Source organism: Amblyraja radiata, chromosome 22, assembly GCF_010909765.2.
Source record: "Amblyraja radiata isolate CabotCenter1 chromosome 22, sAmbRad1.1.pri, whole genome shotgun sequence".
Taxonomy (NCBI): domain Eukaryota; kingdom Metazoa; phylum Chordata; class Chondrichthyes; order Rajiformes; family Rajidae; genus Amblyraja; species Amblyraja radiata.
In genome coordinates, this window is record NC_045977.1 from 27,128,062 (window position 1) to 27,153,108 (window position 25,047).

Below are 25,047 nucleotides of genomic sequence, written 5' to 3' on the forward strand. Positions count from 1 at the left end.
TTAATTGGCTTGGTATAATTGTAAATTGTCCCTAGTGTGTGTAGGACAGTGTAAGTGTGCAGAGACCGCTGGTTAGCGTGGACTTGGTGGGCCAATGGGCCTGTTTCCACGCTGTATCTCTATATTAAATTAAACTGAAAAGTATTTTCTGGTGTTACTCGTCTCTTCTGCAGCATGGTGCCAGGAATGTGCTGCCGGAAGTAATGGAAACAATGGCTTTTATGGCTTTTTAGATTGAACCATGAATATGCAGGGATTAGAGGTACATGGATCACTTTCAGACAGAGATAGACACAAAAAGCTGAAGAAGGATCTCGACCCGAAACATCACACATTCCTTCTCTCCAGTGATGCTGCCTGTCCCACTTAGTTACTCCAGCTTTTTGTGTCTATTTTTGGTTTAAACCAGCGTCTGCAATTCCTTCTTACACTCTTTCAGCCAGAGATTAGTTTAATTTAGAATCATTGGCCAAAGAGCTAGTTCCTGAGCTGTACTATTCTACGTTCCAACCTTTTCAGATACACAACACCATATACTATTTCTGCCGGAATACAGGGCAAAGAAAAGTTGTTACCTGCTACATATTTTTGATCCTAGTATCATAGATTAAAGTTAATAATTTTAATGAAATATAACCCCATCATTCACACCCACCTAAAGTGGCTACCATTTCATACCATAGCCCCTTTGTATAAGAACATGCACAATATCAGACATACTCAAAAGCTCTTTATAGCCATTAGTCCTTTTAGTGTAATTACATTAAGTAATGTGGGAAATATGTATGCAATACAATAATATATACAATACCATTTGTCATTTGAACCTCAAATGAGGTTCAAACGAAATTTGGTTTCTGCAGTCATACAAGAAAAGAACCAAGACACACAACCAACATAATTTACACAAACGTCCGTCACAGTGAATCTCCTCCTCACTGTGATGGAAGGCAAAGTCTTGTCTCTCCCCTGCTCTCCATTCTTTCCCGAAATCAAAGTCAAAGCCCCCGGCGGGCGCTAGCAAGTTCCGCGGCTGTTTAAGCCACGCAGGGCGATGTAAGGCCCCGCTCCAGCCCGTTTTCAACCCCGCAATTCGGGCGGGAGAAGTTACCGTTGCTGGTGCTCCGTGAAGCAGTCTCCCACCGGGGACCCACGAGCTCCCGGTGTCACCATCCACCGGAATCGGGTCGCAGCAGCGCGCCATCACAGCTCTCCACACTCCGAAGCCGGCCTGCTCCACGATGGTAGGTCCGCAGCTCCGCCGGCTCCGAGACTTGAGCTGTCGTTCCGGTTGGAGGCCGCTCCACGGCGCTAGGCCCCAATGGCAACGGAGACCCGACAAGGAAAGGTCGGGTCCCTGTACAGGGAAGAGATTTAAAAGTTTCCCCCACCCAACCCCCGCCCCCCCACACATACACATTTAAAAACCCACTACAAACTATACCCTCAACGGGACAAAAAAAATTAAAAAAGACAGACGGACTGCAGAGGCTGCTGCGACGTCGGTCGCGCCGCCCATTGATCTCAGTCTGAGAGCAGGAGGGTGATGGCAAGATGGCCTGCTTCCGTGCTGAGGGGTGAATTTTTGAACAGTGGACCAGGAAGAAGAGTCATGTCATCTTTTCTTGAATTGAAAGTGCTATTAGCTTATTGCTCAAGTCCAGTTTATTGTCATATGTACATATGTGGTGGGGTATAGGTACAATGAAAATCTTGCTTACAGCAATATCACAGGTACATAGACACAGCCCAACACAGATTGTTACATAAAACATGGATGCTGCCTGTCTCGCTGAGTTACTCCAGCTTTTTGTGTCTGTCTTCGGTTTAAACCAGCATCTGCAGTTCCTCCCTACACAATTCGTCTGCTCCACTGCAAAATCTCCTCAAAACATGCCTACTTTGAAGAAGTTCTCTCTCCCATGAGAGTTTGGCAACATCCTCATCGTCTATATCTCTCCTTTCCCTTCCCCATGACTTTCAGTCTGAAGAAGGGTCTCGACCCGAAACGTCACCCATTCCTTCTCTCCAGAGATACTGCCTGCACCGCTGAGTTACTCCAGTTTTGTGAGCCTACAGTATCTGCACATGTCTGTCGAATTTTGTGTTGGCTCAATATCATTTGACAATGATTACTGGCACATACTCCAGGAATGTTTTTAATGTGCTTACTGTAGAATAACAAGAAGGTCACTAATTGATCTGATTTCCATATTAGGGCATCTTTAATAAACGATCTATCTTTCGGTTTATTGAGAAAGAGGAGCCATTTTCAGCTCTTCCTCACAATTTCTCTAAAATTATTCATCTTGACTGAGAAGGGGAGAGGAAAATAGGGCAGGCAGCATAGAGGGAGACGGGCGAAGGAAAGAGAAGGAAAGATGGTCAGGATTCTGATAAGAAGGGAGCGTGGCGGAAATGCGTAGATCACTAGAGGGAGTGGGCAGGGAGAGGTGAGAGAAGGCCAAGGGAAAGGCACAAGGGAAGAGAAGTGAGTGGTTGCATGAGGAAGTGAGGGAGAATGGAGACACAGCTCCCACTCTGCCCCCTGCATCTCAGTTTCTGTTCATTTTGATCCTCCTCGGATTTACTTTGCCTGCCATCCGCCACTACCAATGGGCATCCCGCAACTCAACGACCATCTTCAGGAAGCGACTGTGGCTGGCGTAGAGCTGCAGATTCTGGTCAATGTCAAACCACTGGACATCCCCGGCATCGTCACCTGCATGTAGATTCAGGTCTCCCACGCTGTCCCCTAGAAAGAGAGGCTACATTACTACCAGAGCAAGTGATCAGCACCTCTGACACTGATTCCAACAAAAGCAAGACCTTGTGTCTGTATACTGCCTTGCACAACCTCCAGATATCCCAAACTGCTTTACAGCCAACCCTCTCTGGAGCCTGAAGATATCTCTTCCTCTTCCTCAACTTTTCATCATCCTTGTTCAACTTTCTCCCTGCCTTCCTCATCTCCACGTGCTCCTTCTCCACCACCACCCTTCCTCCTTTTCCCACTCCCAATGACACTTTCCCACACATACCAGCATCATCATGGAAATTCATGGCCAGTGTCTCCATCCAGGCGTTGTCAGTGTTCCGAGGATCGTCCACATATCCTGCGTATACCTGGGTGAGAGTATGAGTGAGACACAATGAACTGGAGCAGACCTGACAAAAGTATATTTTGAGCCAAGGGTAACGTTTAAATTACCTACTAATCACCAGCTTAACCGCTGTGCTGACTCGCACCCAACCCCAGAACAATCCCTAGCCCAATTCCCCACAAACCTCAAAAGCTTCTACTTAGATCACTCGCAATCTACTCCAGGCCCCCTGCACGTCAACCACAGACTCCACTTCCTGACGCTAATGCTCACAACCCAATGGTTCCACATCATCCATTTCACATCCCAATCCCCACATCTCAACCCTACCCACCTTAGCATCATGGAGAGGTACAGTACAGAAACAGACCCTCCGCCCACCAACCATTTACACCAATCCCATATTTTGTACTTTCTCCACATTCCTTTTAAGTTTCCACGGAGTCCATCACTCATAGACACACCATGGGGAATTTACAGTGTGCAATTAACCCATCAGCCTACACATCTTTGGGACGTGGGAGGAAACCAGTGCATTGGGAGGATGTGCAAACTCCACACAGACAGCACCCAAGATTAGGATTAATTATAGGTCCCTGGTATTGAGGCAACGATTTATTAGTTGTACCACTGCGCCACCACATTCAAATAACAACCCATCCAATCGCAAATCCTTTCAAACAACACCCATGGAATTAAATTCTCCTTCCTCATTTGCTCCTGCATCCTCACCCTCAAAGTAAACAGCCCAGGAGCCCAGAGGAACTCTACCACTAGAGTAATTGCACAGGGCCGTTGAACTGATGCTGGCACTGGATGTATCGGCTCCCCATCCCTGAGTGCGCAAAGATCAAGAAACAGGCCTTGCCCCTGCTCACCTTCACAGCGTTCTCTTTGCTGAAAATGGCTCGGAACTGTTTTCCCATGCGGACCTTCTCCGGGCCAGGAAGTTTGAGAGAATTGAGCGCCTCTTCCCCGAACTCGCGCTTCATCGTGGCGGACAATTGCTCACCAGCATCCACCATTCCCTGCCGCGAGACGTAGAGGCGATTTTAGTCAGCTGAAAATACTACTCAAATCAAACTGTTGAGTCCAATGACTTGGGATCTGGGAGAGGGGAATACTCCATAATCTATTGCCCTTGATTTCCGAGATGAAGGGATCACACGGGTGAACAAAAGGAGGAAGATTGACTGAACTTTATTGCCTTCCATCACAGTGATCACTGTGGTGAATGTTTATGTTAAGTTCAATCCTTTTTAATTGTGTTGTGTTCTTTTAATTGTATGGCTGCATGGCAACTCAAATATCACTCACTGTACCTTAATTGGTGCATGTGACAATAAATGTGAATCTGAATCTGAATCTTTGGCTGCGGGATTACTCGAGAAAACCAAAATAAGAACACAAATTTGAACTTGTAGAGACAAGTACAACATCCTTGGATATCTGAGCGTCAGGGTTACAAAGCAGATCTGGGTGCAAATGGTGGTATGATTGAATGAAATGGAGAGTTAGTGACATGTGAGTACAATTTAATACCAGCCTTCACGTGATCAGCAGAAATACAAACAGGTCATTTTGGAAATAGCCAGCTGATCCGGCAGCATATGCGGGGACAGAAACTGAGTTAATGTTTCTGGCACATGGGCAACACAGAGACGCAGCGGGTAGAGCTGCTGCTTCACGGCGCCAGAGACCCGAGTTCGATCCCGACCTCGGATGCTGTCCGTGTGGAGTTTGCACGTTCTCCCTGTGACTGCGAGTTTCCGCCAGGTGTTCCACTTTCCTCCCACATCCCAAAGACTTGTTGGTTTGTAGGTAAATTGGCCCCTGTAAATTGTCCCCTAGGACGTTGGGAGATGGATGAGAAAGTGGGATAACATAGAACTAGTGTGAACAGGTGATCGATGAGCGGTGTGGACTTGGTGGGCCCAAGGGTCAGTTTCCACGCTGTATCTCTAAAACTAAAGGTAGAGGACCTCACATCGGAATATTGACTTTAATAACTTGCCAAACCCCTGTCAATTTGGTCTGGAGACCCTAGAAATTAAAGACGAGGCATTGGCAGAAAAGGCAGTTTGATTGTGTCTCAGAATTCAGGTAAACCGTTGCTTGGGGATAAGTGGGCCATTGTGACAATTGGTCAGCTCATCAATGGGAAGGAACAGGGTTTGTTGGAGCCAAGAGATGTGATGAAGCTTTCTGGAATACAACTACTTCTGGAGTTGGGAGGGTTTGGTCCTCGTCCAAAGTAGCGTCTTATGTGGGGTCACATGAAGAATGAAACAGGAATCAACTAATTTGTTCCTCTTGAATGTTCCTCCGCTTTCCAATAAGAAACAATGAGGAAAATGTGCAAAGAACAGAATCCACAGAGTCGGTCCTGAATGGGTAGCCGTGTGCTGTCCACTGGCCCAGTATTTATGACGAGGCAAGATTTGATGGGTTAGTTTGTCTTTTCTTGCCAGTAATCTACACTCACATCCTGCCACACCCAAAGTTGGCAGAAACAAAGATTTGTCTTGTTTGTCTTGTCCAAGATTGAGGTGAAAGCGTAGGGATGGTGACGCGAGGACCCGCAGATTCTGTACTTTTGAGCAAAACATAAATTGTGATAGAGTAACTCAACGGGTCAGGCAGCAACATTGCAGGGAACGGAAAGGCGATGTTTGGAGTCAGGACTCTTCTTCAAACTGATTGTAGAAAGGGGGAGAAAGCTGGAAAAGAGAGATGGGACCAGGACAAAGCCTGGCAAGTGCTAGGTGGATACAGGTGAGGCGATTGTGATGGCAGATGGATGGAGTAAGTGACCAAGGCCAGAAATGAAAAGGAGACAAAAAGGTGTCAGATAAGGAAAGTAGAGGAGTGAAATATAAAACCAGAGGGAAGGATAAGGGTGGAAGGGAATGGGGCACTAAAGAGGGACAGGATAGTTGGAGAAATGGGTGTCAACCCAGGTGGGGGTAGGGCATAGGAAAGAGAGAGGGGATGGGGGAAATATTACTTAAAATTGGAGAATTCAATGCTCATTTTGTTGGCAGGTCAGCTACCCAAGAGGAATATAAGGTTCCATTCCTCCAGTGTGCCTTTGGCTTCACTCTGGAAATGGAGGCTGCCCAGCACAAAAGATTGGTGGGAATGGGTAGGGGAGATAATATGGTTAATAGCTGGGAGATCCAGGAGGTCTCGGTGGATGGAGCGCGTCTTTGTCTCGGTGAAACGTTCGCCTAGTCCACATTGGTCTCACTGACTTAAAGAATGTAGGTTGTGCAGTGTCACTACGCTGTTCTCACCCCTGGAATTGCCCATTGCTTGCAGTCCTTCCTCTCTATTGAGATGAACTGTAAGATGGGTTTTCCAGAGAGCTTGTGGATCACCTTTTCACCTCCTTCTCTCTTCCACCTGCACGAGAGAGAGAGAGATGTCAGGACCAAAACATACATTATTCATGCGAGCTTGGTATGTGCAAACTGGCTGTTGCATTTCCTCCATTGCAACCATGACCGCATTTCAAATATAAAAGCTACAATGTGTTTTGGATGAGAAAGTTGGTGCATGCTTGGCTGCCTCTATTTATTTACGCACCGTGTAACAATGGGATCAGCTGCATGGTTTGGTCCCCACTTTCCCAGCAAGCCTCGGGAAATCATTCCTGTTCTTCCCATCGGATTCCTAGGAATAACAGCAAGAGCCATTGAAGTTTCATACCGCCTCAGTGACAAATCATGAAACTAGCATGAATTGAATGAGAGGCACACACCACATCATGTGCATTAATCTTATACCAATGTTCAGTGAGTTGTAAATGATAGTTTTGTCAGCACAGAAGCACAACTGCATGTGTTGCTGAGCAAGTGGACCCAGATGGTATCAGGTTTGTATGACAATAAGTTAATTCAGAGTTTGACCAACAGTGGAACAGGCTGATTGTTAAACTTGAGTCACGAGGTTAATGATAGGTGTGATATCTGGAAGCCAATTTAGTTTAGTTTAGTTCAGAGAGATACAGCGCGGAACCAGGCCCTTCGGCTCACCGAGTCTGCATCGACCTACGATCCCCGCACACTAACACTATCCCTCACACTAGGGACAATTTACAATTTTACCAGGCCAATCAACCTACAAATCTGCACGTCTTTGTAGTGTGAGAGGAAACCGGAGCTCCCACAGAAAACCACGCAGATCGCCATGGGTAGAACGTACAGACTCTGTACAGCCAGCACCTGGTGTCAGGATCAAACCCAGGTCTCTGGACCTGTAAGGCTGCGCCACCATGCCACCCTGTGGACATTTTTTTAGATGCAAGACCTTCTCTAAGTGTTAGTGACCTGATTTGTCACATCACCTTTGTTACCTCAAGTCTGACTATATTAAAAAATTAATTTAGTGGCTTAACCAAAAGCACTGCTTCCAGATTCCAGTATGATTGTCGATCCAGGGTTTTAAAAATATTTCCCTTGTCCTCCAATCCTGTCATCACTCCCTGTCACTGTCCCTTCTTGCAAGCAGCGAAAGTAACAAAGTACACAGTATGGGCTTGGTTCAGCACAGTGGTAAGAAAGTGGTTGAAGCATCCTGGGTGTGTGGATAAAATATTATTCGCTTACTGGTACAATATCAAAAAGTGTTGAGTGTAGATTGACCCTCTAGCCATAGAAGACTTCTCCAGTAACATTCTCAGAAATTGCTGCATTGTTTAGAAACCATTTTTCAGAATCATCATCAAGTGAACTGGGATTCCTCAAGGACACTTTATATATAAACATGGGTATTGATGTTTTGCAGAATAAATTCTGCTCAAAATGTGTTTTAGTTGTATTTATCCAAAATTCTAAAATATGCTATCCAGCCCTACTCTTTGCTGGACTCTAAAGTATTTTGTTCTTAATTCACACGAGGAGGGCATTGTCGGACATGTCATCATTCACTGACCAAGCCTAAATGGCTTGACTGTCTTTTGGGGACATTTAAATGGGCAGTTAAGAATCAATCAAATTCCACTAAGGCTGGAATCAGACAGGGCAAGGAGAGAAGTTTAATTTCCTGAAGGATATGACTGAACCAGTTGGGGTTTTATGAGAATCAACTAAATCAGTGGTCCCATTTGCTCTTCTGATGATTCATTACTTGAGTTTAAATTTCACAGCTATCGCAGCTATTCAGATCAATGAATAAGTTTTAGAACCAGTTGGGGTTTGTACTGGTCCAACTAGGCCACCGTCTCCCACTTCCCATTATGATTTAATTGAATATTTATTAAACTTTAATGAGCTTCCTTTTCAATGTTCCCTTCAGAGTGGTTGATGTTTTCGTTCATACTCCTTAGACAAGGAATTGATAAGTGCTGTTTTATTGTGCTCGAGTCTAACGAATGAAGATATGTCCATCTTTCTCTGATATGTTAATCAATATTGAGAGGCTGAATCTGTGTTTTAGCTTAATCTCTGGAGACCACTACTCTGAAGAATTGACTGTTAGGACTGAGATGTCAGTTACCTTTGTAAACGACACTGCTAAATGTTTAAACGCAAGCGTTGGCAAGTCTATTATTTCTCCTGTGTATTAGCCCAAGTCTCCAGTGATAATTCTGCCCAGTTCATAAATAGTTCTAAATTTCTCCCTAATATTCACATAGTCACCTTACAATTTGTTATGCAATTGAACTCTGAAATAAACTATAGCAAACTATTAATTCCATTATCTGGAATAACTTGGAACTTTGTAAAAGCATCCAAAGATGCGTGGGTTTGTAGGTTAATTGGCCTCTGTAAATTGCACCTAGTGTCTGGGAGTGGTAAAGTGGGATAACATAGAACTTACGTATGTGAATGGGTGATCGATGATCGGCATGAACTGATGGGCCAAAGGGCCTGTTTCCATCCTATAGATATAATACTAAAACTTTTTACCTATCCATTGGATAGGGGCAATGTTCACAAGGCATATATTTTGTGCCCTTCTCAATTGCCTGGAAGTTCTAAACAGCAATTAATCCTCAACTAACATTACCGGTATCAGAAAAACACATTGACATTAAAGTAATGAAAAGTGTTGGGTAAATGCAAGTCATTTCTGCCTCATCCTAAGGCACAGCCAACATAAGGGGTAACCTCTTGTATCTCACTCTAGTGATCATTATTTATTTTCAGATAAGTCAACTGTGGAAAAGTCACAGTCCAACACAATCCAGCTACTCTTACCACAATCATATTTCTAATGGGAGTATACATACAGAAATTAATACTGGCAGCCTTCACAGATTTCTTCCCTCCTACTTCAAAAATATCCCTGATGCCGAAAACACAGATATTTGAGATGAAGAGATTAGCACAGACTAAGTATTGAACCTTTGATTTTTTTAATGAGCGAGTGTTGGAAATATATAATTACAAAAATATACAAACATACACAGTTACCAACAATAATGAGGAGGTGACATAATTTTCTTTATTTCCATTTACACAGCTTCATTAATTTACTAAAATCACCTGATGCAATTGACGAAGGATATCAAACAAAATCTCTTTCTAAACCAGTTAGATGATATTAAAGCAGGTAACAAAAGCTTAATCAATGTGAAGAAGGGGAGTGGGAGGTGGAGAGGTTTGGGCATGATCTCTGGTCTGGGAGGCTCGACAGCTCAGGTGAGTGGGCAATGAACGCAGCAATTAAAACTGGAGTTAGAAGGCAGATATTCTTGGACGTCATGTGCCTGTCACTGCTTCAAAACACAATAGCCCACCCCCCCAGTTGAAACAAATGAGTGGAATCAGCACTCACCGAGGCAGGTTGTCCTTGTCCAGATCGTACGCACCCAGGTAGCTCCTCCGATTGATGACCTCATCCAGTGCATTGAAGCGTGGAACATGTTTCAGTCGCCTGCTGTCCCTGCGCCACAAACAATATGGTAGTTTGATTTTAATTCTATGCGTTGTGAAGTTAACATCAATCATCTGACAACTCCATAAGCATTGTGGTGCAGCTCAGAATGAAGGGTGCCACACAAATTTGGCCACACATAATTGTAGGACTTGGGTTAGGTATTTGGCTCTTCAAGCCTGCTCTGCCATTCAATCTACCACCTCAGCAGCACTTTCCAATGCTAACCACAAATCCCTTGATTCACTTAATATCTGTAGATGTATCGATCTGTAATAAATAAGCCACTGAGCTTTCCCAGCCCTCCAGGTGGAAAATATCAAAGATTCACAACACTATGTGTCATTTAATTGCAACCCATCAGTTTGGCATAGCTTGCCCTTTAATTTGAGACAATGAATAGCTCTATACACACCAGCCAGGGGAAACATCAACAGAACATCTACCCTGTCAAGCCTCACAAAGGCTTTGTGTTTCAATGAAATCACCTCTCATTCTTTAAAATACAGAATATAATCCCAGTCTGATGAATCTATCTTCCTGCAACAGACCTGCCATTCCGGGAAAATCTGGTGAACCTTTGATGCACTCTCTCTATCGCAGGTAGGTTGGAACACCAGACAATTTCCACATGGTCTCACCAGCAGACTATATAATGGCATCAAGATATCTCTTGCCTTCAATTCCCCTTGCAATAAGGACCATCATTCTGTTTTACTTTCAGAACTGTTTGCTATACCTTTATGTTAATTTTCAGTGACTTGTGTACGAGAATACCCAGTTCCCTCTGAACACCAACACTTTCCAATCTCTCACCATTAAAAAAAATACTTTAATAGAAGATAGACACAAAATGCTGGAGTAACCCAGCGGGACAGGCAACATCTCTGGATAGAAGGAATGGGTGACATGTCAGGTAGAGACCCTTCTTCAGACTTGTTAAAACATTTTTTTTTAACTCTTAGCAGATTTATATTTATACTCCCATATCACTGCTTATTTCTTATCAATACTTTTGCCTTCCTTTGCAGAATTCTGAAGTTTTACAAATCCTCAGGTATACTGTTTTTTTTGGCACCATTGATTTGATCTAATTCCACCCATAACTTGCAATGACAACCATAGCTAGACTTATTTTCCTGTTGTCCTTTTTGGCTTCAAGAGGGGGCCTTGTAACTCCATGCATTTATTACTTAAAAGTTAGTAATGAGTGGTTTGCTGTCACGCCTTTTATGGTAGATTCCCGCTTTACCCGAAACGTCACCAATTCCTTTTCTCCAGAGATGCTGCCTGTCCCGCTGACTTACTCCAGCTGCTTGTGTCTATCTTCGGTTTAAACCAGCATCTGCAGTTCCTTCCAACACAAAACTAATCTCGTTCCTTTGTAATTTGCTTTATTCAGACTCAAGACCATGGTCTCAAGCATGAACTAAATCATTTTCAATTTATAAGTAAAATTGTTATAATTTCATTACGATTACAGTTCCTTAAGTCTCCTGAATGAATATATCAGCAATAAACCCTTTTTCATTAAATAATATCAGATCCAAAATACCCTGTAAACTAAAGTAACTCATCAGCATCCAGAACAAGAAAACCATCTCAGACACTCCATTAATTCATCATCCATGCAATTACTATTGCCCAGCCTATATATAGACTATAGTCCCCCCTGATTATTATATAACCTTGTTATATGCAGCTAAGATTTCCTGATTTATACTGTGTCATTCATTACCACTGGTGTTTAGGGACTGTGGACAATTCCCATTAATATGTCCTGCGTTTTGCTGTTCCTCAGCAAAACCTAAACTGATTCTACGACTTAGTTCTCCACCCTATCTATTTGTTTCTCCACATGCCATTTATTTACCCATCTTATTACTAATTCTGCACAAAGCAACCTGTACTACGCTCTCTGATCACACCGTACTAATCAAGGAGAACTGTGTGCCTCCCAATTATGCCGAGCCTTGGAGAGTGAAAACCATGAGAGGGCTTCACTTCAAAGTACACATACCTCCATATTCCTAATGCCCACCACACCCGCCATTTCCTATCTTATCCCATTTTCCATTTCCTAATCTCTCTCCTTGACAATCCTGCCTTCTCTTCATCCTCTGTCACTCTTTCCCCGCATCCTAATTATTTTCCTATCCAGGTCAATTGTTCTCCCAAGCCTTCAATCCCCATCCTGATTTCCTCTCAAAAAACCTGTTCCTTCTCTTTGATCTTTTTCTAATATCCCCCCCTTCACATTTACTCTGCTATTCCTGCCTCTCTGTCTTCCAAATTCCCTCCCCAACCCATGAAACATTACCTAAAGTCAGGATCAGCCCATTCCGGCCCAGCCTTGACAATCTCTGCCGTGTAGTCCACCGGATCATATTCTGCCCACTCTCTGCTCCACCTGACTTTATCATTGTGGACAGGGAACCGCTTGACCTGTGATCCTGGGTAGGGCGAGCTTCGTGCCTTGATGTGAATCATCGGTGTCCCTGTATCGCAAAGCATGACGGGACACACAGGGTAATGTTCAGGTGGACACCAACTGGACTGGAGGAGACTGGTGCTGAAATAGACAACATTACCATTAGGATTCCAACCATTCACACCCAATTCTCTTCATTGTTTATATACATACTACACATTATGAGGATGTTGCCAGCACTCGAGGGCCTGAGCTACAGGGAAAGGTTGGGCATGAAGGGAATAAACAGGGTAAATGCCCCTAGGGGAGGGTAATTAAAAACCAGAGGACATAGGTTTAAGGTGAGAGGGGAAGTTTTTCCACACTGAGGGAGGATGCGCTACCAGAGAAGGTAGTTGAAGCAGGTACTATAATAGCATTTAACAGACACTTGGACAGGTACATTGAAATGGAAAGATTGAGGGATATGAGCCAAACCTGGGCAAATGGAATTAATTTAAGTGGGACATCGGTCGGCATGGACGAGCTGGGTGAAATGGCCAATTTCTGAGCTATATGACTATTTCATAAACTATGCTACTGGCTGTGACATGTTTTAGGAACAATCTGGATTAGGAAAATCACAACATAAATGTAAATCTGTGCCTTATTATTTTACACCTTTTAGTATTTAGAGATACAGTGCGGAAACAGGACCTTCAGCCCATCGAGTCCATGCTGACCAGCGATCACCCCATACACGAGCACCATCCTACACACTAAGGACAATTTACAATTTTACCAAAGTCAATTAACCTACAAATCTGCACGTCTTTGGGGTGTGGGAGGAAACCAGAGCACCCGGAGAAAATCCACGCGGTCATAGGGAGAATGTACAAACTCTGTACAGACAGCAACCGTAGTCAGGATTGAACCTGGGTCTCTGGTGCTGTAAGGCAGTAGCTCTACCGCTATGCCACTGTGCCACCCTTACATTCCAGGGGCTTTTAGTCTGTTAAATTCTCCACATATTCCCAGCATTACTTTTATCACTCATGCACCCCTAGTTGCAACCTTCAATACCGCACATGTTCTTGTCTTTCTCTCCGACTGCTCAATATTCACACTACGTTTCTTACAACTGACATTTCCTCTGATTACTTGCCTATTTTAATCGCCTGTCTACTGCTCCACCCTGATCTTCATGGACCGAGTGGCTGCCAGCAATTGATCTCCGTAGCTGCTCTTAGTGTCCAAAAGCTATACTGCATCACAGCAGCCTGTCCTGTGTAATTTTATTATAATGACCTCTTGTTAACTGGTGGACGTGACTAATCCCTGCATGACATTGCTTCTGTTGTCAGCGGCTTTTCAAGTCAAGAAGTGAAACCAATCAGAAGAAGCAAAAGCAGAACAGAAGGAGAGAAAAAAAAATGAATCCACTTCCTCCAACCTAAAAGTAGAAAATAATTTAAAGAGACCTCTCGCGTTGTGGCTGTTTGGCAATTTGATCCTTTATAAAGTAAACCACCCAGTTCTATCTTGAAGTGCCAGGTGATACAAGCTGTAATCAAATAGCAGCCTGTAATTTAGCTGGCATCTCAGCAATTGTGTAAATCACGGCTGTTAGACCATGGAAAGTAACACCGTCAGTCACACCAAGTTAGTATCACCCTCAGCTCAGAACTAATACTTCATGGCTTCCAATCCTCTAACATTGTATGTGCCAAACCAAGAGATGATGCTAAACTGAGATCCTATCTGCGTGCTGGGTTAAATGTGGCAAAGCTAATCCCTTATTGCCGTTGAAGAGCAGCAGGAGAGTTCACCATGCTTAATATTCATCCCCTGACCAAAGTCACTACCATAGATGATCTGGTTTTGTCACATTGCTCGTTGCAAGAAAATTAGACATTCTGTTCCTTGCATCACCAGAGCAATTACACTTCAAACACACTGCGTTAGTTGGTTGGAAAGGAAAGTGAAAGAAGTTTCATAAATTCACAATTTGTCTTTAACAAACCAAGTTCCTGCCTGGACTTGGCGTATTTTGCTGCACGGGGTAGTCACAGGGGTAAAAAATGTTGATTTGATTATCCAGTGATCTTATTGTCTCACCCTAGCACTTGCATAAAGACAAGAGCACGAGTAGGCCAGCTCCAGCATTCAGTAAGATCATAGACAAAAAGTGCTGCAGTAACTCAGCAGGTCAGACAGCATCTCTGGATCATTAATTGGCCTCTGCAAATTGCCCCTAGTGTGTAGGGAGCGGATGAGAAAGTGGGATAACAGAATTAGTGTGAACGGGTAATCAATTGTTGGTGTGGACTCGGTGGGCCAAAGGGCATGTTCCTATGTTGTACCTCAGCGCCACTTCATGCAGAAACTCTCATGCTGCCATTTCTTCAATATCTAAAAATGTATTGAGCTCCCTGGAATATACTTGGCAACACGGCCTCCACAGCTTTCTTGGGTAGAAAATTTCAAAGGTTTTCCACATAAAGACATTTCTCTTCATCTCAATCATGGCAGGTAACCCCTAATTTTGAGTCAGTGACCTTGGTGCCAGACGCATGAGTCAAGGGGTATTTCAGAGAAAGATATTTGCTGTTGTGCTCAAAATGTATCGTATTATTTGCCAACATACCATTTCTATTCTTCAGAACAGAAATCCCTTTCACATTTTAAAAAGGTTACATTACATTTTTCCCCTCAGTATGGGTAATACACACACACACACCATTTAGCAAGTCCTTGTACAATCTTTTAACCCATCTATATATGCCTTAATCTTCACTGTGTTTTCCTTGAAGCTCATACTGCCATTTGGCTTTGAATCATGGGGAAACTTGGATACTACACCTGGTAAACTCTTTGGAGTCAATTATATAGTTTGTGATGAGCCTGGTCCCAGCACCGATCCCAGTTTGACCGGTTAGGGCGAGGCCTTTTTGCTCAACTCGCTGATGCTAACCAAGTTGCCTAGCCAAGCTAGTCCCAAATGCCTATGCCTTGCCCGGCCCATTTCACTCCAAACCTTTCCTGTCAATGTACTTTTCTACGAAATGTCTATTGAATGTTATAATTATACCCATCTCTATCACTTGTACTCCCAGCCCATTCCATGTACACTACTTTTTTGCAGACTGAAAATCAACTCTCTACCACCACCTTCTGTCTCCTAACTAAAAACTATATACAATTAGATTGCTCACCCTGCATTTCATATGATCTAATCTTCCGGACTAGGTGGTACCTTATCAAAGGCCTCGCTGAAGTCAATGCAGACAGCATCTACCATACTGCTTTCATCAATCCTCTTCAAAAAACACAATCAACGCCAGTATGTTAGCTTCAGTGCACGTGGTATAATCTTTTTTTTTAATCCACATCTGGTACCATATTAAAGGTCTTCTGAAAGTCAAAATACACCAGTATCAATTGGTTTTCCCTATCTGTCATGTGTTAGAAATTTGAGTCAAGGATCAAGGGTTTTATTGTTTTATCCCAGAAAGAAAACTGAAATTCTTACTTGCAGCAGCACAACAGAATATGTAAACATTGTACACTGTAAACAATATAATAAACGAGAAAAAAAAGTTCAGTGTGTGTTTATATATACACATACCCACATACATATATATTACTATATACATATGTTTTTGTTTTATTTTTATTTTGATGAAAATGTAATTTTTGATGTTCCAACTGATTATTTGGAATAATGTTAATTTCTTTCAGCTAGACGTAAGACCTGTAAATCCTTCATTATTTTAAGAAGGTTGCTACCTTTTTATCCATGTAGACAAGCACAATATTTAATTTTGCCATTATTTCCTTATTCCTCAAAATATTTCCTCCCGAGTTCAAGTGACTGACATGAATTTTTACTAATCTTTCCCATATCTATAGAAGCTGTTTCTATTGCGTTCCTTATCAAGATTGTAGCTCTCCTCAGCAAATCCTGATGCTGATTTGATTTTTGCTGGAAAACTTAGAAGCCTTTTCCTTTGATCAAACACTCACCACTTTAACTTTCCTTGAAAGCTGATGATGGGTGACTTTCATTGTTTGCCTTAAAATGGATATATGCTGTTAACTATATAATAATTTATTATGTGAATAATTTGTGGTTTACTTTTTAATGTCTCCCTATCTACCATAGCCAGGTCATATCTCTGCTCTGCATACTTTAATTCAAATTTAATATCTACTTTCAGACTGAATTAACTCATTTCAATCTTTACATAAATAATTCTCATAATTGTGATTGTACCTGTGTTTTATCCAAAGGAAGCATAGGATGGTAGGATAGAGCATACACAACCACATTGTCTGATCCATGGTATTTATTTGCGATTGCCACAAACACACACATTCACCGCCACAGCACAATATTCCACACTGTTCCCGTTTAGCTCCTCTCGTTTACAGTCTCTATCTCCTGTCCACAGTTTAATGTACACTCAAAGGCTTAGTGCCCAGTCCTTCCCCACTGTTCACTGTCAGGAAAGTGCCTAGCGCTGCCGCCCCTGCTCATACTTGTCCCTCACTCTTCTGCTCACACTCTGGCCTCACTCCCCTGCTCACACTTGGCCCTCGCTGCCACCGCTCGCACTCAGCCCTCACTGACCCCGCTCACACTAGGCCCTTGCTACCCCTCTTCACACTTGACCCTCGCTGCCTCCAACTCACACTCAACCCTAGCTGTCACCTTCATACATTTGGCCCTCTCAGCCCCCTGTTCGTGCTTAGCTTTTGCTGCCCTCCGCTCACACACTCAGTCCTCACCACCCAGCTAAACAAACCCCACAGTCCTTTCGCTGACTGGATAGCACACAACAAAAAGCTCTTCACTGTACCTAGGTACACGTAACAATAATAAACTAAACGAACGTGAACCACAACTCCATGTCACATCAGGATCTCCTTATCACACCAGATCTCCTCACACCCGGAGCTCCCTGTCACACTCGATGCTCTCTGTCACACTAGGAGCTCCCTGTCACACTAGGTGCTCTCGGTCACACTAGGAGCTCCCTGTCACACTCGATGCTCTCTGTCACACTAGGAGCTCCCGGTCACACTAGGAGCTCCCTGTCACACTCGACACTCCCTGTCACACTAGGAGCTCCCTGTCACACTCAATGCTCCCTGTCACACCCGGAGCTCCCTGTCACACTCGATGCTCCCTGTCACACCCGGAGCTCCCTGTCACACCCGGAGCTCCCTGTCACACTCAATGCTCCCTGTCACACCCGGAGCTCCCTGTCACACCCGGAGCTCTGTCACACCCGGAGCTCCCTGTCACACTCGATGCTCCCTGTCACACCCGGAGCTCCCTATCACACCCGGAGCTCCCTGTCACACTCAATGCTCCCTGTCACACTAGGAGCTCCCTGTCACACCCGGAGCTCCCTGTCACACCCGGAGCTCCCTGTCACACCCGGAGCTCCCTGTCACACTCAATGCTCCCTGTCACACTAGGAGCTCCCTGTCACACCCGGAGCTCCCTGTCACACTCGATGCTCCCTGTCACACTAGGAGCTCCCTGTCACACCCGGAGCTCCCTGTCACACCCGGAGCTCCCTGTCACACCCGGAGCTCCCTGTCACACCCGGAGCTCCCTGTCACACCCGGAGCTCCCTGTCACACTAGGAGCTCCCTGTCACACCCAGAGCTCCCTGTCACTCTCGATGCTCCCTGTCACACCCGGAGCTCCCTGTCACACCCGGAGCTCCCTGTCACACCCGGAGCTCCCTGTCACACCCGGAGCTCCCTGTCACACCCGGAACTCCCTGTCACACCCGGAGCTCCCTGTCACACCCGGAGCTCCCTGTCACACTCGATGCTCTGTCACACCCGGAGCTCCCTGTTACACCCGGAGCTCCCTGTCACACTCGATGCTCTGTCACACCCGGAGCTCCCTGTCACACTCGATGCTCTGTCACACCCGGAGCTCCCTGTCACACCCGGAGCTCCCTGTCACACTCGATGCTCTGTCACACCCGGAGCTCCCTGTCACACTCGATGCTCTGTCACACCCGGAGCTCCCTGTCACACCCGGAGCTCCCTGTCACACTCAATGCTCCCTGTCACACTCAATGCTCCCTGTCACACCCGGAGCTCCCTGTCACACTCGATGCTCCCTGTCACACTCAATGCTCCCTGTCACACTCAATGCTCCCTGTCACACCCGGAGCTCCCTGTCACACTCGATGCTCCCTGTCACACTCAATGCTCCCTGTCACACCCGGAGCTCCCTGTCACACTCGATGCTCCCTGTCACACTCGATGCTCCCTGTCACACTAGGAGCTCCCTGTCACACTCGATGCTCCCTGTCACACTAGGAGCTCCCTGTCACACTCGATGCTCCCTGTCACACTAGGAGCTCCCTGTCACACTAGGAGCTCCCTGTCACACTAGGAGCTCCCTGTCACACCCAGAGCTCCCTGTCACACTCGATGCTCCCTGTCACACCCGGAGCTCCCTGTCACACCCGGAGCTCCCTGTCACACCCGGAGCTCCCTGTCACACCCGGAGCTCCCTGTCACACCCGGAGCTCCCTGTCACACCCGGAGCTCCCTGTCACACTCGATGCTCTGTCACACCCGGAGCTCCCTGTCACACTCGATGCTCTGTCACACTCGATGCTCTGTCACACTCGATGCTCCCTGTCACACTCAATGCTCCCTGTCACACCCGGAGCTCCCTGTCACACTCGATGCTCCCTGTCACACTCAATGCTCCCTGTCACACCCGGAGCTCCCTGTCACACTCGATGCTCCCTGTCACACTCGATGCTCCCTGTCACACTAGGAGCTCCCTGTCACACTCGATGCTCCCTGTCACACTAGGAGCTCCCTGTCACACTCGATGCTCCCTGTCACACTAGGAGCTCCCTGTCACACTAGGAGCTCCCTGTCACACTAGGAGCTCCCTGTCACACCCAGAGCTCCCTGTCACACTCGATGCTCCCTGTCACACCCGGAGCTCCCTGTCACACCCGGAGCTCCCTGTCACACCCGGAGCTCCCTGTCACACTCGATGCTCTGTCACACCCGGAGCTCCATGTCACACTCGATGCTCTGTCACACTCGATGCTCTGTCACACTCGATGCTCCCTGTCACACTCGATGCTCCCTGTCACACTCGGTGCTCTGTCACACCCACCGTCCGCCTCTTCCTTGAACAGTGACGTCAGCGACGCCCCACGCTGCAGGGGAATGGACCAATCAGGACGCGGAGTGACGTGGTGATGCGGTTCCTCGGTACGCGGCCAACGTGCTCCGGACTGGGAGACGGGTCTGGGGGGAAGGGTTTCAGCGCCGGACCGCTGTGTGATCTGGAGCCGGGGGAAGGGTTTCAGTGCCGGACCGCTGTGTGATCTGGAGCCGGGGGAAGGGTTTCAGTGCCGGACCGCTGTGTGATCTGGAGCCGGGGGAAGGGTTTCAGCGCCGGACCGCTGAGGTGACTGGGAGCCGGCGGTCTCCGTGGAAACGGCCCTGTTCTCATCGGGTCCAGGTAAAGGGCAGCGTGTCCGCGCCGCCCTACTTGTCCCGCCTCGCAGCTGGTGAAGCTCCTCCTGTAACCTGGGTCAGGTCATAAGTGATACGAGCAGAATTAAACCATTCGGCCCATCAAGTCTATTCCGCCATTGGCTGATCTATCTCTCCCCCTAACCCCATTCTCCTGCCCTCACCCCATAACCTCTGAAACCCGTACTAATCAAGAAAAATCCGTACTAATCAGGATGCAGGAGAAGCGATCCCGGGACTCCGTGGGGTGATAACGACCACATCCTCTGTCCCCCCCAGTGAAAACAAATTGTTTTGGGTGTGTGTTAAAAATGTACTTAATTTTATTTTAAATACACGTTTAACAAATGTATTTATTTAACAGTGAATATTATTTAGTAGGTAAAAAGTACTATAACAAATAATATATTTGAGACATAGGAGTTGTTGGGATCTGCAGTAAAACAACGAGGAACACAGTGGGTCAAGCACAATCTGTTTCGGGTTGAGACCCTGCACCACTACTTAGAATGTAAATGGGAGATAGCTAATATAAAGAGGTAAGAGGCAGGAGAGGGGTGATCCATGAGTGATAGATTAATCCAGGTGAGGAGGGGTTGATGGGCAGATAGAGACACGTTAGGGAAGGAAGGGTGGAGATGGTGGAAACAATAAAAAGTTACAGATTATGATACTTTTTGATTGTCATTTAAATTTGTTTTCTGACAAGGTTTTACATTTTGAGGAATCCACATCTAACATTGACCATCTGTTAGTGATGTTAATCAACCGAAAAGTTAAGAGTTTATTTTTGATTTTCCAGTAATTCAGTATTTCTTTTGCTTACATTGTCTCTGTAACTTTGTATTTCATGCTGACAGACTTCGGCAACCCCTTCAATTCACAATAATAACAAAGGGCAAGACACGTAATTAGTCGTGATGAACCGACCAAAAGCTGTAGCAATTCGGCGGCCCAGCAGTGCCAAGCCCAGTGGTAAGTGAGACCTCCTTCACAAGGTGTAGCTTTGTTTTGCACCCAAAATAAAATTCTCCAGCATAGTTATGTTGAGCTGTAAAGAGTGCACCATTATTTTGTGGTTTTACAAATATATGAATTATCAGCATGCCCCTGATTTGTAGATTGTATTCTTCTTCACTCTGTGATCTTTCCTGATGTTATCTTAGTTAATGAGATCATAGGAATTATAACATTAACTCAGTCTTCATACCCACCCATAATAATCTTTCAGCTCGCATTGCTATCAGGTATAAACCTCTGCCATAAAAATATTCAATGCTTCGGCTTCACATTGACAAGGAGAGTTCAAAGACTCGTGACCTTAATGAGAGAAATAATTTTGCCTCGTTTTTGTCTTAAGTGGGTGACCTCTTTACTTTTAACATGGTAATCATAATTCTAGATTCTCCAATGAAAGGAAATGTTCAGCTTATCAAGACCCCTCAAAACTTAGAAGTTTTAACATCTAGTTCTGATATTGGCTATAGACATTCAATTTAGGTTCATGTTGTTCCTTCTTCCAAAGTATGAAGTGAGAGAGAAGATAGCATTTGCACTAACTTGAACCTTGGAATTTACACTTTTAACAGTTTGTTTCAATTGGGGAACAATCAATCATTTAGAACATGGTTGATCTTAACTCTTCAGTTTGCATATCCTCACCTGACGATGATCCCACTTTTGAAAGAGAATGCAGATGCAAAATTTTGATCGGTCCAAAGTCTTGAAAATATAATATCGCAGGATATCTTGTTATCCTGTCATAGTGAAACCTGATTTTCACTACTCTGCACTCCATGGTCATTCATGATACCATTCACATAAAGCTAGTCTTAAGTGGTCAGCTTTCTTGTTATTATTATACTCTGCTATTATTGCATGTTACTATTACTGACACTTTGCAATCCTTTGATCAATCTTAATGTTTAGTTTTATGTATCTTTTCAGGCCATCCTCCACCTGGAGACTTTATAGCGCTGGGCTCGAAGAGTCAGGCCTCTGACACCAAGGCGCCCGCAACACTCCTGAAGCCAACGCAGGCAGGACTGCAGTCTGATCGGAAACGAGAGGGAGCATCAGGATTAGCCTCAACCTCTGGCCTTTCAAAGCGTCCAAAGATCTCTTCCACTCCGCCACTGAGTGCACTGGGGCGCCTGGCAGAGGCTGCCGTTGCTGAGAAACGAGCTATATCTCCTTCAATTAAGGAGCCTTCTGTGGTACCAATTGAAGGTATGAGTTGCAGGATGTTGTCTTTTCAACTGTCCACCTCTGTCAACTTGACCTAATGCCTGGTGTTTTGCTCTGATCTGCTGTTGATCTGCTCTCTAATCTGCTGTTGTTTCTTCGGACATTTTCACCATTTAACTCAATCCTTCAAAATTAAACAGGATATAATTTTTCATGACCTCCAGATATTTGCCAGTACCTTTACAACCTGTTTTGTCAAATTAAGTCACTGTTGTAATTAATGTTGGAAGCATGGCAGCCAATCGGAACACAATGAATAATTATCCAACAAATATGAAAATACACGTAGGACCTCCTCAGCTTACAAATACCTAACTTAAGTAGAGCTTGTACATATAAACAAGCATTTGGGAGACCGGCGGGATGGATTTGCACACTACTGTGGAGCTTCAGGTGACTGTTTTTAACACCAGCTCAAATTATCCCACATTGAACCTAAGAAGAATACATGCTAATTGACATGTTGATGTCCATTTTGTGAATCCTACCTAAAGACACGCAGTCTAGGCTTGCAGCAATGTTTTCTTTAATACTATGGATAGCATTTGAAACCTCATCTGCAGTAAAATCTTTTAAACGAATATCATTATTAGCTAGAGATAGGTTTGGGCTAATTTGTTAATATCAGCTTTATTATTGAGAATGGCAAAATAATATTTAGCAAGCTTCTCCAGACTATCTATTCCCTGGGACAACCCACCACTGTAGGCATCGCTGCACCCGATTCACAGGGAAAATGTGCAAACTCTTCACAGTGAGCATCAGAAATCAGAAGGTAACCCTTTCCCTGGATCTAGGAGGCAGCAGCTCCACTAGCTGCACAGCTGTACTGACCATGGTAGACATAGTCTTGGACATGTAGCTGTGAAGTACTGTTCTATCACTCTGGCCAAAAGGTATTGTAACTTAATGGCACATTTACTGCAGAGGCCGATAAAAGCTTTGACTTTAATAGTGATAGTGAATACTGATAAAAGAGGCTTAATTGTCGCCGTTCGGCAGGATATTTCTAGTTATAGGTGATTTTTATGTTTTTTGTTTTGCACAGTTCCCCCAGCAGCATTGCTGGACGAGATTGAGGCTGCAGAACAAGAAGGGAATGATGACTGCATTGAAGGGCTGCTTTGCGGAGCAGTGAAACAGATGAAGCTCAATCGGGTGAAGCCAGATACAATGCTCTTTCTCAGCCTGATGTATCTAGCCAAAATCAAACCCAACGTCTTTGCAACAGAGGGTGTTATTGAGGTGAGGTTTGGTATAGATTACATGGGAGGAAGGAAGGAATGGCTGCAAAGTAGGACCTCAACTGGAATATTGTGGACAATAATGGGCAGCTTGATTCAGGAAAGAAAGGCCTTAGAAAGGGTGCTGAGAATATCTACTTGAATGTTACTGGGCATGGTTACTTCATTTATGATAAACAACCTTCAGGTTCAGCCTATCACTTCTGGTTTGTGTATTGTGAGCAAGGTGAAAGAGCTGCTCCTGCTTCATTATACAGGCCTTTACAGAAAAGTTCAGTTTACTTCATACCTCTATCTTAGAAATTATCTACACAGCAGTTAAAAGAAGTTTGCAACTTTAAATATTTCTTACTCTTGAGTCATCCTGAAGGGCTTTATGGCCAGTGTTTTTGTTTTAAATGTTATTGTTAACTATTACCATGGATTATTTTACATGCATCTGAAAGTGTAGATAGGACCTCGGCTCAACATTTCATCTGAAAGACTGCATGTCCCTTAATATTGCACCACATTACAGTGAAGAAGCCAATATAGATTGTCTTTGAAGTAGGGTGTGAATCCCAGATCTTTTGACTGAGCCAAGACTGGAAACTGAGCAAATCTTTCACCTTCTTGACCTGCACAATGAATTTGGCAACTGTCATCAAAACTATTTTTATATAATGCTTTAAGGAAAAGCATACAAACTATTCCTTGGTGAGTGAAGCAGACATGTTTGGTAGGATTAAATGAAGTTGGAATTGAGAAGGCTCGCCTTGCGGGTTAACTCCAGCATGGATCACTTGCACACATGGGTTCCTGCTTTGTACATTTTTAAATTTAATTAAATGTTTGAGCTCTTGCTAGTCCGTCATGGTGGAAATGAGGGAAAAGAATCGTAAGCAAATCATTATGCAGGGATTGATGTGTTATTTTAATGTCTTTGTATTAGGCCCTTTGCAGTTTGCTTCGACGAGATGCTGCTATTAATTTCAAAACAAAAGGCAACAGTTTGGTTTCAGTGCTCACTTGTAATCTCCTCATGGCAGCCTACGAGGAAGATGAGAACTGGCCTGAAATCTTTGTCAAGGTATGGACAATTTGTTCAATGAACCACTGTTTTTGGTTTTGCGACACAGTTCTATGTCATTTATTGTTTTATGTTCCATTCTTGTGAGTTCTGTGAGCTTTTTAATCAACTGCGTTCTGGCTGGCAGTCTTGGTTAAAATAGGACTACACTGTGTGTTAGTTTAATGCAGAGTCCGGGTTATGGACAAACTTTTTTGTGTTTCCAAATTGGTACAATTTTGGGGGAATCCTGAGCATAATGGTATGCCTCACCACTGTACAATGAATCAAATTACTTTTCAACAACATACTCTAAATGCTCAATTCATTCACCATACTATTGCCCATTTAACAAAAAACATTTCTACACCGCCTCATAGGTCTCGAATGTCTTAAAACACTGCATCCAATAAAATCCTTTCTGCAAGTCACAGTTATAATAAAGTATACTATAGGCAGTTTATGCATGCAGAGCACCTCATAGATCAGCAATAAAATAAATGGCCTGTTCATCTGTATCCATGATGTTTGCTGAGAAGTAAAGAATGCTAAGGGCAAAGGAAAGAATTCTGT

At 44.5% G+C, this 25,047-nt stretch overlaps 2 protein-coding genes across 14 annotated transcripts in view; one reads left to right on the top strand and one right to left on the bottom strand.

Annotated features, from left to right (window-relative positions):
• Positions 1–1,630: 1,630 nt before the first annotated feature.
• LOC116985799 (ADP-ribose pyrophosphatase, mitochondrial-like) lies at positions 1,631–19,665 on the bottom strand. Of its 6 annotated transcripts, XM_033040828.1 has the most exons (9): positions 17,092–17,639; positions 16,673–17,039; positions 12,307–12,558; positions 9,888–9,995; positions 6,693–6,779; positions 6,401–6,509; positions 3,983–4,132; positions 3,042–3,126; positions 1,631–2,755 (listed from the first exon to the last, which is right to left on the bottom strand). In XM_033040828.1, the coding sequence occupies exons 2-9, from the start codon at positions 16,738–16,740 to the stop codon at positions 2,610–2,612; spliced, it is 1,005 nt and encodes a 334-aa protein (XP_032896719.1). In that variant the 5' UTR covers positions 16,741–17,039; positions 17,092–17,639; the 3' UTR covers positions 1,631–2,609. The 6 variants fall into 6 exon arrangements, with proteins under 6 accessions (XP_032896719.1, XP_032896721.1, XP_032896723.1 ...); XM_033040830.1 differs by lacking the exons at positions 16,673–17,039; positions 17,092–17,639 and adding an exon at positions 19,571–19,665; XM_033040832.1 differs by having other exon boundaries at positions 12,307–12,484; positions 16,673–17,639.
• A 144-nt stretch (positions 19,666–19,809) lies between these two features.
• Positions 19,810–25,047, top strand: part of ints1 (integrator complex subunit 1) — a 94,358-nt gene continuing 89,120 nt past the window's right edge. For 4 of the 8 annotated variants that reach the window (XM_033040835.1, XM_033040839.1, XM_033040840.1 and 1 more), the window contains exons 1-5: positions 19,842–19,993; positions 20,796–20,910; positions 21,883–22,164; positions 23,231–23,427; positions 24,358–24,495. In XM_033040835.1, coding sequence (XP_032896726.1) covers positions 20,856–20,910; positions 21,883–22,164; positions 23,231–23,427; positions 24,358–24,495 — 672 coding nt within the window. In that variant the 5' untranslated portion in view covers positions 19,842–19,993; positions 20,796–20,855. Of the gene's footprint in view, positions 19,999–20,092; positions 20,249–20,795; positions 20,911–21,882; positions 22,165–23,230; positions 23,428–24,357; positions 24,496–25,047 lie in introns of those variants that run through there. The other 4 variants (XM_033040833.1, XM_033040836.1, XM_033040837.1 and 1 more) reach the window with 4 other exon arrangements.

What these genes read in the sequence shown, in the direction of transcription:
- LOC116985799 (XM_033040828.1), bottom strand. Translation starts at nt 16,740, where the DNA reads ATGGATCAGACAATGTGGTTGTGTATGCTCTATCCTACCATCCTATGC. An exon ending in TGGGCTGATCCTGACTTTAG is followed by an intron (nt 9,996 to 12,306) that starts GTAATGTTTCAT and finishes TTTGTGGCGCAG; the next exon opens with GGACAGCAGGCGACTGAAAC. An exon ending in GACAAGGACAACCTGCCTCG is followed by an intron (nt 6,780 to 9,887) that starts GTGAGTGCTGAT and finishes TGTTATTCCTAG; the next exon opens with GAATCCGATGGGAAGAACAG.